The sequence below is a fragment of the Gopherus flavomarginatus genome, chromosome 4, assembly GCF_025201925.1.
Source record: "Gopherus flavomarginatus isolate rGopFla2 chromosome 4, rGopFla2.mat.asm, whole genome shotgun sequence".
Lineage (NCBI taxonomy): Eukaryota > Metazoa > Chordata > Testudines > Testudinidae > Gopherus > Gopherus flavomarginatus.
Window position 1 is genome coordinate 50,511,700 of NC_066620.1, and position 16,991 is coordinate 50,528,690.

Consider the following 16,991-nt stretch of genomic DNA (forward strand, 5'->3'; position numbering starts at 1 on the left):
GTGTTTACAGATACACAGGGTGTAGCAAGGAGGTACACCCAAGCAAGAGAGTAGGAAGCAGCCCAAAGAAAGCAGGCAACAGTCTGGTTGAGAGTGGGCCTGAAACACGGCTAGTGTGTTGTGGGCAGATCCCCGCTGACCCAATGGTGAACTACTCCACCATTGTTCGGGCCCTGGGCTGGGAGATGGATCATTAAGAGGGTTGCTCAAAGCATGGTAAGGAAGTCCAAAGATACAGATTCACAAATGAAATGGCACGGTTTTAATATTTCAAAGGGTGGTTCTTCAGGGTTAGCTGATTCTGTATAATATTCCCCTTTTTGTGAGAGGGCATCAGCCTTGTCATTCTTGTTGCCTGGGTGATACGTGATTGTGAAATCAAATCTTGAGATGAACAGGGCCCAACCCAACTGCCGCTGATTTGGTACCTTGGCAGATCATAGGTATTCTAGATTTTTATGGTTGGTTAAGACTAGGATGGGTGTTTGGCCCCCCTCAAGGCGATCTCACCAACTCTTAAAATCAAGCCTTGATAGTGAGTAACTCCTTGTCTGCTATTTCATAACTGCATTTGGGTGGGGTGAGTTTATTGTGGAAAATACACACATGGATGAATCTTGCACTGGGTACCGCTCCTTGGGATAGTACTGCCCTGATGACTACATCAGAGGCATCAGTCTCAAGGACAATGGATTGGTCAGGGTGGACCAGCCCCAGGACAGATGAGAAAGCTATCGTCAGGCACTCAAAGGCCTGGTGGGCCTCCTGGGGCCAAAGAAACCTTGAACGTTTATAAAGGATGGCAGTTAAGGGCTGTAATCTTTGAGAAGTTCAGAATAAACCTCTGTAAAAGATGGCAAACCCCCATGGACCTTTGGATGTTTCAAATGCTCTGGGGTTCAGCCTAAAATCAAATTGAAGATATACATAGACTACAGAGGGTCCCTCTGTAGTCTATGTATTGACAGGATGAACCCCAAAAATTTGATGGATGATTGTGTGACAGACCCAGGCCAGTGGGGTACAGCAGTCTGGTAGAGGGCAAATATATTGGTCACTGGATGAGTAGTTTTCTGTTCCCTGAGTGACCAGATCAGGGGCTGCATTAGAGTAATCAGGAACCTGTTAGAACCAATTAAGGCAGACAGGCTGATTAGAACACCTGCAGCCAATCAAGGCAGGCTAATCAGGGCACCTGGGTTTAAAAAGGAGCTCACTCCAGTCAGGGATGGGGGAGCCAGAGGAGAGGATGTGTGTGAGAGGAGTTGGCAGCAAGAGGCACAAAGAGCTGAGAGTGAGAGGGTATGCTGCTGGAGGACTACAGAGTACAAGCATTATCAGACACCAGGAGGAAGATCCTGTGGTGAGGATAAAGAAGGTGTTTGGAGGAGGCCATGGGGAAGTAGCTCAGGGAGTTGTAGCTGTTATGCAGGTGTTACAGGAGGCACTATAGACAGCTGCAATTCACAGGGCCCTGGGCTGGAACCTGGAGTAGAGGGTGGGCCCAGTTTCCCCCCAAACCTCTCAACTCCTGATCAGACACAGGAGGAGTTGACCTAGACTGTGGGGAAGATCACTGAGGTGAGCAAATCTGCCAATAAGCGCAGGACACACCAAGGTAGAGGAGGAACTTTGTCACAATTGGTCAAATATTCACTTTTCCAGTTTTGCAGTAATGCATGCTGGCACAGCTATGTAAGAACTTCATGGATATAGTGGTCATGGCTTGCTTGACTATGAGAATAGATTAAGATATTGCTTAGATATGCCACTAAAAAACAGTCTAGGATATCTTGAAATATGTTGTTGATCGGGTGCTGGATGGCAGCAGGAGCACTAGTGAGCCCAAAAGATATTACCAAATATTCTAAGTGTCCATGCCTCATTCTAGAAGCTGTCAAACTAGATGCTCCTCTAAGGTCCAGTGTGGTGAACACTCAAGATGACCATACTAAGTTTAGGAGCTCTGGGATTAAAGGTAAAATGTATCGATTGCACAAAGTCTCAAAGAGCCATCAGTTTTTTCCCCACAAAAAATACAGGGGAACCTACAGGGTTAGCTAGGTTTTACTGGAGGTGCTCCCCTCATGCTGCTAGCTCTGGTTTGGACATAGAATTTATATGCCTGAATGGAACTGTGGCTCTAGGCTGAAGGTCAATGCAGCAAATCATAAACATGATGCAGGGGTAGCGAGTGTGTGTTCCATTTTTTGAAAACATCCTGGTCGTCTTTTGTACTTCACAGGAAGATGTGGTCCATCATGCAGGATTGATGTTTCCAGGTACAACAGGGTTGCCACCACATGGGGGAACATCTGGTTTGCTGAAAGGGAACCACCTGGCTTAGTTTTGAGGGTTTTGAGTTCTTGACTGAAAAGGCAATTCTCCTTAAAAAAAAACTTGACAGGAAGGCAATGATGTGTTGGGACCACAGAATATGGGGATCATGACAGATGAGCCAAGGTGCCCCTAAAAATCAGGGTAAAAGGAAGTAGGGGTAAACCATAGGACTTCCCCATGCTCCCCAGTTGCCACCTGCAGGATCCTCAATTGCAGGGAAATCTGTAGTAGTATAGATAGATAAGGAACACCTGGGTTAGCATAATCTCGGGGTTTCTTCCTGGTGGTACTCAGGCTCGAGTCCCCAACTGGGTGTGGGGTTAGTCTCTTCCCTGACATCAGCTTAGCAGTGTGTTTGACAGGACACGTTACCACATTCTCTGCTCCTCCATAACAGAAGTGGAGTTCTCTTGTCTTCTGTGCTGTCGTTCACTCAGTGACAGGCAGGTATGTTGGTATGGCTTGACCAAGGCTGAGCTCACTTGGGCCCTGAGGGCTGAGCTTTGAGTAAGGGTGAGAGGTAGGTGAGGTCCTCCTATGTTCCAGTTCAATTCATGCAGTCTGTTGTCTATCTGGATGCCCAAGTCCATGAACGCCTCTAAACTAGAGGGAGGGAGGGGGTCCACCTTGCCTGCTCATATTTTAGTTCTTCACAAAGGCCAAGCCAAATCCAATGGAGGAATGCAGCATTATTCCAGGAAGTGTCTATGGCCAAGCATCTGACCTAGGCAACATAGGAAGGGCTAACCCCTGGGTTCACCTAAGCTTTGGTAAGGCAGAATCTGCCATGCAGACTTTGTGAGGGTCACCAAAAATAATGGCAAAGGCTTATGAGAGTCCCAGTTGGTCAGTATTGGGTGATTCTGTTCAAAAAAGCGAGAGGCCCATAACAGGTCCTCCCCTGTGGGCAAGCTCAGTACTAGCCCCATCTTAACTTGATCTATGATGTACTCCTGGGGCTGAAACATAAACAGAAGTCTGCAATAGGTAACGAACCTGCAAAATTTATTGCAGATTTCACCCTCTCTCTCTAGCAAAGGAACTCTTGGGCTGGTCCTGCAAGTTGGTGTTATAAGAGAAGCCGCGTGGTTACCCACAGTCACACTGAGCACTGTAGCTTGCTCCTGTTAAGAACGTTTTCCTGCCTGCAGCTATCATACTTGGTCCCTCAGTTTCTGGCTGGAGGGTAGCCATCTGTTCTTGTGAACTCAGAGGCCTCTGGGCATGATAGCAGGGTTAGAGCCCCAGCAGTGTCCATACTCAGTCAAGGAGTTCAACAAGAAGTCCCAGAGGAGCCAAGGTTGGTCTGAGAAAGCTATCAGGGCCCATAACATGGGCTGTTTTACCTAGTGGTCACAGCCAGCAGTAGCACTGGGGTCACGGTCACGCCAAGGGACAAAGCCAGGATCAGCAACAGGAGTCAGGACAAGGAAACAGGAACAGGCAGGAGGCGTGATAGCAAGAACAAGGTCAGATAGGAGGAATAGGAGCAAGAGTAAAAGCAGCAAAGAATCCTGTGGCACCTTATAGACTAACAGACGTTTTGGAGCATGAGCTTTCGTGGGTGAATACCCACTTCCTCAGATGCATGTAATGGAAATATCCAGGGGCAGGTATATATATGTGAGCTAGCAAGCAAGCTAGAGATAACGAGGTCAGTTCAATCAGGGAGGATGAGGCCCTGTTCTAGCAGTTGAGGTGTGAAAACCAAGAGAGGAGAAACTGGTTCTGTAATTGGCAAGCCATTCACAGTCTTTGTTCAATCCTGAGCTGATGGTGTCAAATTTGCAGATGAACTGAAGCTCAGCAGTTTCTCTTTGAAGTCTGGTCCTGAAGTTTTTTTGCTGCAGGAGCAAGAGTGAGGCAAGGAGGCAGCGATTTGGTCTCAGAGTTCTGAGCAGCAACAGGCCTAGCAATTAGTTGCTCAAACAAGGGATGGGACAGGAACAGGAAATTTTATATCAGTGGTGTTTAATCAGCAGTCTGTTAGTCATCTGATCCCACTGAGTCATTGGGTGTAGCTTCTAGTGGTGGGGTACTAGCAGCAGTTCCCTTATCAGCCCTCACAGCTCAGTGGTACAGAAGATAAGGCTCCCATCAGCCCCGCAAGCCTGGATTCAAAACTCATGGCACCTAACAAATATACACTTTAAAATCAAGTTGGTTGGAGAATGGCACTGAACTTTTTCCATAATGTTCAAGCAATTAGATCAATCTTGAGCCTTGTCTTGACTACAAAATAAAAGATGTGTATTTAAATTAGCTAACCCCAGTTAATATTCAAATGAAGACAAGGCTGTAGTTTTCACATGAGTTAGAGGAACCTAACTCATGTGAAAACAGACAGACTGCCTTGTCTCCACTAGGATTTTAACTTGAGTTAGCTAAATTTGATATAAGAACACTCCCATCTGTGCCCCCATAAAGACAAAGCTTGAGTCTGCTGAGGTTTCTGGAAACTTCCAGTCCGCTACTTGACATAAATCATCACACTTGACATAAATCATTGCCCCAATATTGGTAACTTGCCATCTTCCCATCCCTGCAAAATGGTATAACTAGTTCCTTTTATCATTTGCTGAGAGTTACATAAATGTAGGGACTACAAAAACATTACCAAACTAAAGGCCTCAATGCACACTGTTTGGAGATCAAAAGCCATATCTACTCTACAATATATCGAACAGGCTGCTGACATTATCATCCTTTATAGGAAGTTGTGGCCTACAGGTCGCAGTATGCAAGGATCTATGCTGATCTGAGCATTGCAGCAAAGGATTCAGTCAATAGTCTCCCCAAATTTCAATAGGTTGTACTTATTAGGGTATGTCTACACTACCCGCCGGATCAGTGGGCAGCGATCGATCCAGCGGGGATCGATTTATGGGTCTAGTCTAGACGTGATAAATTGACTCCCTAGTGCTCTACCATCAACTGCTGTACTCCAGCGCTGCGAGAGGCGCAGGGAGAGTCGACTCACCGCGGTAAATTGATCTAAGTACATTGACTTCAGCTACATTATTCATATAGCTGAACTTGAGTAACTTAGATCAATCCCTCCATCCCTCCCTCCCTTCCACCCCTAGTGTAGATCAGGGCTTAGAGAGGAGGGCGGTCACAAGCTGCATTACTAGAACTGCACTGTGGATAGCTCTGCCTCAAATAAATGAGGGACTAAATGCTGAGGAGTTTGTTTTTTTTTTTAAATGCAATTTAAAACTTCATTTTTTTTTAAAGAAATCTGGTCCATTTGCTCTTCACTTGGCTATCCCAGCCTTTAGTAGCTTCTGAAACTAGTACAAAACGTGGCTGACAGCCATAGTAGTAATATAGCACCCTTTGAGTGTCTGAAGTGTAAAGTTCATTAGTTCTACCTTAAGGTCACTCTTTTAATCCAACAGACAACATTTTATTCACCCTATTATGCTGTTATCTTAGAAAGAAAACCAAAAAAAAACAAATCAAGGACGGCTTGGATACTTCTATGAGTGAGGAGGATCAGCTCTACAAATGCAAATCACAGTAATACTATTTAACAAGTTGCAAGAATGCACTAAAGCCATTTCTTGATTGTATCGTTAACCAAGTAAACTTAAATAGTACAGGTAAAATAAACTAACTGAAGAAAAACATTTAAATACAGGACAATTAGTGTTGACGAACTTATTAATTGAAGTTAGAATTCCCAACAGACCATATTAAATTGTTTGTAATCCAAGATATGCAAATAATTGAAAGTATTTTAGTTTCTGTTGTATTTGTTGACTGATTTTTGTAAATACATTTAACAAAAAATGTTGCTTGAACCTCACAATCTCTTAAATCATTAACGTTGATATGCCAAGAGAAAATTAATTTTTAAATTGCAGGGGCTTTGTCTTTATAATTGCATATGACACTTAATACAAATAAGTTCACTGTTGTAAATGTACTTGCTCTGATGCTGATCCTGCAGAGAGTTCAGCACATGCTTAACTTTGCACATTATAGTAGTCTGTCTCAAGCAACAAAACTATCCATAGTGCATAAACATAAGCACATGAATAACTTGCTGCGGGATTGTGGCCTTTGTGCCTATATTTGAGTGAGACATTGCCCTCTAGAGGCTATGATACTTACTACTAGTAGGAGCTCTCCTTTACCTCCAGTGCTAGAGCTTTGAGTTTGTGGGACTTTTTTAGTCAGCTTCACCAGGCTGAATGTGTGCAGTTGTGACAATGCTAAATTAGGGGTTATTTCAAAATCTGTCCCCTAATGTACTCAAAATTACTTACATTTACTTAAGGGCCTGATTCTACAATATCCAAGAACTACCAAGTCCTGCAGGATCTTCCAATTTACCATTAATTAATTAATATTTTCCCTATAGTTTGGGTGCTTGTGCAGGTATACCACTCTCACATTTCCTGCATTTAACTAAATGTGGTTTTTTTTTATTTTACTCACCTGCACGCTAAGATGAATCCATTTCCTCACAAGAATTCTCCCCAGCGTCATTACCTTTATTGGCGGCTGCAAACCATTTACTGTGTGATAATAAAACGTGGTCTCTTTTTCGGAGACTGTGAGTTTGAACACAGTCTGCCCATCAACAGCCTTTTCCATCACACACCTTTGGAAATAACCAAGAAAAACAACATAAGGTCAGAGGCATACAGACAGACACACTCAAGACAAGGTGCTATGCAGTAAAGTGATGCTAACCAGAATGTATTAAAATAAAATGTTAAAAATACAACCTGAGAGGATGCTCAGTGGCAGAGATGTCACAGGATATACTACGCATAAGGAAAAATCTGCCTGCTAAAACCCCCTATAACTTGAAAGGAGAATCTTTATTTGCAATTTATTCCCCACAGTCTCACTTCCTTTCTTCATGGATCTATGACAGAAAACATGGTAGCTGGCTATAGTCTCTAAAACTAATATTGAAACTTCTGGCTCATTAGTTTCTTTGCTGTACTTTTCCTACAAAGCTGCACAACACTGCATCCTGATAAGGCACTAAGCCTTTAGCGCACACTCTTTTAATTTTAATGAAGTGGATGTGTGTGTCAGAAGGACAATATTTTCCCACAGAACAGGTGCAGCACAGTCAGTCACCAGCAGTGCAAGATTCCCCCACATTGATCTGTAGATATGCCTCAACCCTCTCTAGAGAACCCTCAAGTTGCAAGAAGGTTGTTCAGTCAATCCTTAGATTTTCTGCTGAGATTAGCACCAAATGCAACGTGGGCACTGATGGACAAGGGACTCGACTAAGGCCACGCAAATTCATTTCACACATCTAGCTGTCCAAGTAGTTTTACCACATATCACCATGTTGTTGGAAGCTAAGCAGCAGACAATAGGCTACATAAGAGGCTTCAGACAGTAAGGTATTTTAGGCACTACTGAGTGAGCAATCCAAAGCTGAAAAGCTTTCCATTCCATTGTCAATCCATCAAGCCATTCATGCAGAATTCAACTCACTCATCCATGAACATGTACATGAAGAGCCAGATTCTGATCTCAGCTACACTGGAGTAAATCAGGAGTTAAATCAGTTTTACACTCATGTCTCCACAGACCTCACTGGAGCAAGAGAAATAAGAATTTGTTCCAATATACTTTATTTGCTACTAAACCTCATTCCTTTAAGTTGTCCACTCTCCCCCCTACACACAAAAGTATCAGAGCAGCTGGCTTATTGGTAAAGGTACCTTTGTCATTAACTGACTTGCATTTAAAACCACTAAGGGAAAAATAAATGGATTTTGACTGTTACTCTTTTTAGCCCCCAGGGATGTTGTCAATAAAATTTACTTGCCAAACACAGACTCGTATTTTCCAAGCTTACTAAAAACACATTTCTTAATATATTGTTGATTGGTCTTCTCACTGTTTTGTTTGCCTGTAAACATGCTAGTTTTGGTAGATAATAAATGTGAGGGAAGGCACAGTTAAGTAGCAAAATATTTAGGAACTGGATTTACCCAGTTTCTGGATAAACAATAGTTGGATAATCCAGGATTTGTTTATTTTACTTATCTAAAACAAACACCCCCCACATTTTTTTATCCCCACAGGTGTCATGACTATAAGAAGGGAAATGACCTTGATGTACTGAATTTTGAAAACTGGAAATTACAGATATGAATTGTGATCCACCCGTGAAAAAAAGAGGAAGAAAGTGAGATGTGTGTGAGGGAGAAATGATGTCAATAAAGGTGAACTAGGCATAACAGTATCAGTTCTGGTTATGAATGGTACTTTGCATTCCAGCCAGACCTGTAACAAGGAACAGACATTTTCTGTGACTGTTCCAACTTCCTGGTAAAACACATCCCCAGAGAGTTACTTCCGGACTGCGAAATTCTTAGAATGAACACCTCTCCGATATTCAAAAAGAAAATAGGATCCAGAATGTGTGTGGTATTGTGGGGGAGTGAGAAGGGAAGAGAGGACAGACCAGGAAAGGGTGGTGGGGGTGGGGGGCCACTGCTTTATTATCTAAAAGCAGAGAAATGCAAAGTTCTTAAAATTACAGATGCAATGGTAACACAAAGACAACTTTCTACATTATATGGAATCTTAGTGCTTCTCTTTTTTCTTTCAATTCTGTCTTCAGTTTCTCAAAATGCTAACTTAAAAGAGGGACCTATAAGTATAAATATAAAATATGCATGTTAACAAAACATGAAGATTGTAAACTTAGTAAAATACACATTCAGCCTTAATTCTGCATCTTTGTGTGCGTATTTGCCTTTCTATTATGGAGTCTTCCAGTCTCTCAACATTACATTCCTGGGTTCTATTCCTAGCTCTGGGAGCAGAGTGGGATCACGTGGTTAAAGCACATTCCAAACAGCACAGGCAAGCACACAGATTTGGTAGATTCATTCTGAAAGACAGTGTGGAAAAATGTATGAGACTTGGGTCTGTTATATTTGAGATCAGAGTTCTGTTCTAACACTGTCTGAAGTACTTGGGTAAATTTTCAGTTAAGCTAGTTGTAAAATGGGTGACTAATACTTTCCTGTCTCCTTAACTTTTGCAAGGCAGTTGTGTGAAGCCTTGGTCAGTTTGGCTTCCACTTCAGTGCACCTTCTGTTAGGGCAAATGGGGTTTGGAGCGTCTCTCTGTCCTATAAAGATTTTTTTCTGAGACACAGGCAGGGCCTACTACTGCTTTGAGCATGTAAGGAAAGGTTCACTACACACCCAGTATAACAAAATGCAAAAATGCAGCTCTGGTGATGTCGTCTTTTGTGTGGAGGACTACATGCCTGCTGAGTCAGATTTCAGAGCCTGTTTGTGCGGCACTAAGTGGTTGACTGGCCTTCTGTGTGACTAGGATGGTCCAATGTGTCTATCTGCACAATACTCCAAGCACTCCCTCTGTCTGATGATGTGCTGAGCTTTTGTTCCAAGATCACTCTGCTATACCACCAGTTTGTAATCAACCATGGTCTAGCAGCGTAACATGCATGTATATGTACTGAACATCTATTGCCAAAGTCACAGAAACTGCTGGTATCCAATACAAACATTGAACAGAAAAATTAAAATTAGGATTTTAAATTGTAAATTTCATGATATTCCACAACTGAAGGCACTAGGTATGCCCCTTGTGTAGTCATTTATGCTTCTTCAAAAATGAATGTAACATAAGGAGGAAGCCAACGAAGAACTAGACATAAGACCTTGCCTATGACTACTACTATCTAACAGAGGTCCTGGTTTGGCAAAGCACTTAAATACATGCTTAACTTTAAGCAGATGATTAATCACATGAATTTCCATGCAAGTAGTCTCATATCACAGAGTTACTTCAATGGGATTACTAATCTGTTTAAAATTAAGCAAATTCTTTACTATGAGGGCATTCTGTGCCAAAAAAAAAAAAATTCTCCACACATTTTAAAATTCTGCAAATTTTATTGTCAAATAAATGTGGAGGCTCCAGCATGGCACTAGAGAGCACAGGCCACTAGCTGCACAGAGGTGGGAGATCACTGTGCAGCTTCCCCCAGGACACCGTCTCAGCAGTGAGGCTGCACCCAACCCTCACACAGCGCAAGGACTGGGCCTCCCCGCAAAACACCCCAGAGTCCTGCCACTCTGTGCCAGGTACACCAGATGCAAGAAGGCAGGCTCAGCAAGGCAGGATCCAAGTGTGAAGGGGCTTAATGTGGTGGGTGTAGGTTCAGAGTGTTCTTTGCAGGGCAATCTGGGTGCAGGTGAATCAGTGGGGGATCTGGGTGCAATGATAATGGGACTCTGCAGGGGGGGTCCAGGTGAAGGTGGCTGGGGCTCAGTGGGACGATGTGGGGGGGATACAGTTCAGCAGGGGGGTTGGATGGTGGGGGACTCAGTGTGGGGGTCCAGATGCAGCTGGTTGGAGCTCAGTGAGGTGGGGATCCAGGTGCATGTGGCTCATTAGCGTGGTCCAGGTGCAGGAGGAGTGGGGCTTGTCAGGAAGGGCTTTAGGCTTGGTGGGAAGGTCTGGGTATGAGAGGGGTCTCCCCCGAGGAGCGATGGGCACAGGAAGCATGGGGAGGGAAGCAGTTTGCAGAGCTTCCTACAGCACGGGTAGAAATCAGGGGGTGGGTCTGACACAGCCCCAGATGCCAAGCAGCGGAAGAGGAAGTCCCGTCTTCCCCAGCTCAGGCAGAACTAGCAGCTGAGCCTAGCGCAGGATAGGAGCCACTAGCCAGGTCTTCCCCAGTCCCTCCCCCGCCCCACAATGATTTACCTGGGCACCCAAAACATACTGCTAGGGAGAGTTATATGAGCGCTCTTGTGGCTTCCCTTTGCTACCCCATGAGAAAGTCATTTTTCTGTGGGGAAGCAAAGAAATCTGTGGGGGACATAAATTCTGCACATGCACAGTGGTGCAGAATTCCTGCAGGAGTAATACTTGAGCACTTTTCTGCATCAGGACTACAATTATTCCTTGAGATCAAGTTGAAGGGACTTTACATTTGGTTCTGTCTGAAGGTTCTATTGTTATAACCATGTCATCTGTATGTATGTAGACTTTGCTTTGTTACAGAGAGGCACCCCAGGTTGGACTTAACATCTGTGGATGCTCAGGAGGCAGTGGTCTTTACAGGTACTGTATGTAATATACTGTCACGGTAGTTATAACCTATAACACCCTGCAACTGTATCACAGCTGAGTTTCTCCTTTAGCACAAGGGGTAAAGACCTGCACTTTTGTTGCTGTAGGTCTCAGGTTCAACCACTGATTTTGACCACAATATCAATACATGTATGTGGTCCCCTGCTTAAGGCAAGGGCTTAAATGTAATTACGCATTGCATCTTAACATGTTGTGTGCTTAAAACACCATACTCTGCGATGCTGTATGAAAATCACAAAGTGAAAATAACTAGAAACAAAAGAAAACAATATTCTAGTTTTTTTTGTCTAAGCTGAGTAAAGTCCAAAAATATAAACAATCGCTATCTATAATGGTACAGAGGAGCATATTAGATTTTAACATTCCACGGATATGAAAACATTTTATTTTTAATATATGTTCACCGTGAACATATTCTGCTTTATGCATACTATACTTTAAAGGTCACCTGCAAAGAGAAAAACTTTGGGGACTGAGCTTTTCTTTAAGATGTATAAAGGCAGCCTGAAAGGTTGGGGTTTTTTAAACAACCTGCTTGTGTTTTACATTAGATTCAGGTCCTCTCCAGGCTGAAAGACTGATAGGAGAACTAATATAATGATATCACGTTTGCCAGGAGAGTGAAATTTAAGCAATTGAAACAAGAAGCAATTTTTAGTCAGTTTTTAAAACTTTATTTTTTAACACTTATTCAAACTTCAATGACTAACATTTGGAATAAAATAAGCCTTTGTTAAAAGGTTTAGCACCTTTCAAATTCAATAAACATCCCTCAACCTTTCACCAACAGAATATGGTCCATGAAGAGAGATTATCTTATCCACCTTGTCTATCCCTAAACCTGGCAGAAATCATCCAACAAAACGGTGGCAGCAAGACTTTATACCCCTGATATTTCTACTTTTTTTAAAGCAGGGCAAGGGTGTTAATGTTAAGTCATTTTCATCCATCTTAAAAACAAAGCAAAAAAGGGCACAACCCAACCCTTTTTTTTTTAATTTACAAATCTTTAAAAAAGTTTATATAAATTAGGATCCAATACATTTAACTGAAAAAATGAATATGGGTTTGTATATAAATATCTCCATTGAAATTAATGGCATTACTCATGAGTAAACAACGCAAGAACAGACTTCATGTGCCTTAATATTTGAAGAGCATGAAGCCCCAATCTGAAATATAATTTTTTAAATGTCTTACAGTTTCCTACAATGCACCTTTGTTAAATGTTGAATAGCACAGTAATAGCAGCCTTGACTACCATGATTTTTCAGAGCACCATGAAAGTAAACACATGCAACACTACTTACATTACACCTTCTTGCTCAGGTTTCAGCCACACAGTTAATGTAAATGATGCTGCAAGCCTCTGAGAACGGGGAGTAGAAAAACAATCCTTATGATTACGAAAAATAAAACTTGGAGAGTCGATGGAGGAGCCTGGATGCAAATCATTCTTGTCTTCTGAGATACAAGTGCCAAGGCCTGTTGAGAAAAGTGCAGTGTAGGAAGCAGGTGAAGATCTATATGGACACTCCTGAATACAAAACCGCTGGGTACAGGATTGAATACTTTCAACAGCAATAGAACTGTGACAAAAAGTACTTCGGTCTGGCAATCCACATGTTGCTTGAGTTGGCACAACAGACACATTCTTGAAAGCTCCCACATTTTCTAGCTTGGGGAAATGTCCCTGTGAGCTAACCAATGATAAGAAGGCGTAATAAGCTAAGAGTAATGTTTCAACGGAATGAAATAGGAAGCCACCGCCCAAGGAAAGAACCAGGCAATTCATGTTTACAAAAAAGTCTCCTGCAGATAAAGAATCCCTAAATAAATATCATCATCCATCTCGGCAACACTGCTTTGAAGAAGCATGGTTCTAAAATGATGCAGAGTTTCATCTTTGGGAAACCAAGGCAGGTTTGCATTCTTGGAGGACACGGATGTTCTTCTGGCCAATGGCACAGACATGGGTGACTGCCAGCATCTGTAAACCAATACAAACAAACAATGTCCATGGGATGAATGCCACTTTCTCTTTTTAATTGACGATATCCTGTTGGAAATATTAGGGGCCATATTCTTCCTTCAACTTCAGGTCAGTGGGCCAACCAGCAGTCTTTGCTCAGACAAAATTCCCTTTAACTTCAGTCTTATTTAACATGTGGGGGTTTTGTTGGAGTAAAGAATATAGGATTAGGCCTAATGGAAGTTGCATATATATATATCTGATTGCAGAGTTTGGCCCGGTTCTATTACGGTAAAACACACAATTAATTCAAAAGTAATGAAAAAAATGCTAAATTATATAAAACCACAGTTTAGCTACCAAATATATGGATTTAAGAATTTTTTTTGTAAAACTTAAAACCTCAAACTTTACAACATGGGTTTTTGTTTTTAAATTATGTGCATGTCAGCTCTACAGTTCCATATTTAAGCTATACAGAATATCAACTATACAGTTCTATATTTAAAGTTCACAGAATGTTCAGCTGTACTATACCAAAAACTGTTCACCTGCACTTATGACACAAAATGCAACACATAAAAGATACATCCCAAGGTTGAATGAAAAATGATATAGTTTAAGTTTGCAAAAGCTCTTTGTGTCTTACCCCATTGTTCGTTTGACGCAGCTCCTTTTAGCTCTCAGTAAAGCTGATTAAAAAAACATATCACCATCTGTCCTGTGTAAACCTTTTACTAGAAAAAGTCTGCGCTGTTTACGGACACTATAGATATCTAATTTGGGTTATATATGGACAGCTAGCACTATTTAATTACAATTGATAAATAAGTTGAGTTACCGTTATTTATTGCATTTCAAAGAAGAGGATACTGCTCCCTCGGTTTGACAATTGGCTCATTGGTAGGAACGCTGGCTGCCGTTGCCTGGCAACACTATGCTAACCCCACTTACTCTTAGTAAACAGGCCTTGGCAGCAGGAACACTCAGACTTACAGGTAAGCACTTTATTAACTGGAGTCAGAGAGCAGTCAGCTCTTTAGCCTGGATACAAGAACCTAACTGCTCAGGCCTGCATCTAGTACTCCGTGCAGCGGGAGTCACCCAGATCCTAGACCCACACACAATTTTAAAGTAACAGTACACAACACACACACAAACTTATTTTTCCCCTTCGATTTTCACCTATCTCCCTTGTGATTTTAAAAAAAAACAGAAGATTGTCAAGCAATTTTCCAGTCACTCAAGTTTAAGGTATAAAATATTTAATACAGCAAGTGATGACAACTTGTTCCTCTTTGTGGGTTACAGAGGTTACAAGCATTTAAACTGCTGGAAAACAGACTTTACCATTGGTTTAGTGTAGAATCTTGATACTTGGACAGCATGCATCTGAACTTCCTGTAGGTTATGCTACATCTGGCATGTTCTCTGCTGTTTGGGTTTGGAGGGTCAGAGGTTCTGTATGCCCTGTGATGGTACTGCTGCCTGGCCAAGAATAGGTATTGTCATGCATCCCATACTTGTTTTATGAGCTCAGATGTTAAGTGAATTCCACAGATGAGGACAGAGGAATAGTTTCTCTGTTGGACCAGTTTAAAATATAGGCAGTTGTGTGAAAGCAGTTAGATTCACAGCATGAGAAGTGCAGAGGGAGCATTTACCAACTCAGAAAGGAGGTTCTTACCTAAGAAATTTGGTCAGTAAGACTGATAAAAGCATATGGTGACAAACTTTACTTGAATCTGAACTAATTTAAGTTAGACACCTGTAGAATTTTAACTATTTTCTTGTAATCATCTCTGACTTTTATGCTTCATTACTAATACTCACTTCAAATCGCTCTGTAGTAAATACATTTGTTTTATCTAATCCAGTGTGTTTAAACTGAAGTGTTTGGGAAACAATGTGAGGTGTCAAGTTGTGAGCATATTCTTTCTATTAAAGAAATAACAAACTTCATATACATTTTTACTGTGTAGGAGAGGGCTGGGCAGTACGTGATATACATTTTGGGGGAAAATCTAAGACTGGGAGTGCTTTGGGGTCACTTTGCAGTAAAACCAAAGCTAGTAAGAGCCAAGCTGGCTGGCTGCCACACAGACATAGTTGAGAGTGACTTGCATGCTACAGGCTGTTTGTGAGGAGTCTGGGCAGAGGCTATAGCAACAAAGAATTTTAAAGGACACCCCAAGTTAGAGGGCAGGGTGACACAGCTACTGATCAGTCTGTATTGCACCCTGGTGCATCACCTGCGCTAAATGCATTTATAACGATTCCTCAGTCATGACATCACTTCTGCATATATGATTTTATACACACACTAATAATTACCATGATTTGAAACTTTATTGGCAATTATAGAATTATTCTGTTTCCTTTTCTGCTGTAGGTGAAAAATTGCAAATGTTGGCAATTTAACTTGTCTATTTTTATATGACTACAATATCTTGTGTAAATTGAAGTCAAGAACCAGCTGAAATGGAACTGACCGATCATTTGTCCAGCTCAGTCTTTTGAATAAATTAAATTGACTCATGCTTAGAACGAAGCATGTCTGTCCATGTCATCATAAGACAGACATCTGTTACTATGCCAGTTTTGCAATGCATATGCCATTCCTCAGTACATCTCCCTCTCTGCATGGAAACTCTAGATACCCATGTTGACAGGGCACACAAGTGTGTCAGTTTTGGCATGAATCATTTGTCTGTATAGCTATAGCATGGCAGTGTTAAGATGCAACAAAGTCCATGAATACCATTCTCATGTTCTCATCCATGAGCCTATCATGAGGGAGTTGATCAGACATAGCTCTGGAGAGAGCAATTCCAATTAATCTTTCTCCACCCCATAGTTAAGAAACTGCAAGGTTATATCTTTGCAGTTGAAGTAACATGGGTTGCAACCTGGTTGATATTTTCCCCAGCAATTTAGTCAAAATAGTCTCAAGTGGCTTGTGACCTGACTGCACTTGGACCTCCACTCTGGCTCTGTACTGATGGAATTAGTTTTGCAGAAAACAAATGCCAACGATTCTCTGTCAAAACTCTTAATGCATATTTATCAGGTCCTTCATCCTACATGAAATGAGCTCCTAGACCACCACACTTGGATTACATCCACCTAAACTGTTATCTTTTTGCTAGGGTCATAAAATCCAAGTAGTGATGCTAGACAGTAGCCAAAGTGTTGTTTTCAATCACTGTAGCATGCGTGTGTGTTCTGGTGATAGCACTAGGATTGCCAAGCTACAGTCACTTTGCCCAGAATATTCAGGAATAGGTATTGTGCCATCTCAAGGTATTGTAACATCGCACACTGTGACATGCCCCAGGGTACAATCTGGTCTGTTGGATAGCTGTGTCCTCTCAGTTCTCTAACCTGATGTGCCTTTTACACTGTTTCACTCTCATATCAGACGCTTCTGGCCAGCTCTCTCAGCCTTCAGCATGTAAATTGCCCCCAACTAAATTGCAAGAGTGCTTCAGCCAGCCTGCCAGCCTTGAATTAAACTGCAGAGCAACACCAGCAGATGCCCAGTCCCAGATGA

General features: G+C 42.0%; 1 protein-coding gene across 1 annotated transcript in view; it reads right to left on the reverse strand.

Annotated features, from left to right (window-relative positions):
- USH2A (usherin) overlaps nt 1–13,373 on the reverse strand; it is a 570,592-nt gene extending 557,219 nt beyond the window's left edge. The window contains exons 1-2 of the mRNA XM_050950274.1: nt 12,777–13,373; nt 6,787–6,952 (exon numbers count right to left, since the gene is read on the reverse strand). Of these exons, the coding sequence (XP_050806231.1) occupies nt 6,787–6,952; nt 12,777–13,261 (651 nt within the window). The 5' untranslated portion in view covers nt 13,262–13,373. The remainder of the gene's footprint in view (nt 1–6,786; nt 6,953–12,776) is intronic.
- Nucleotides 13,374–16,991: the final 3,618 nt, after the last annotated feature.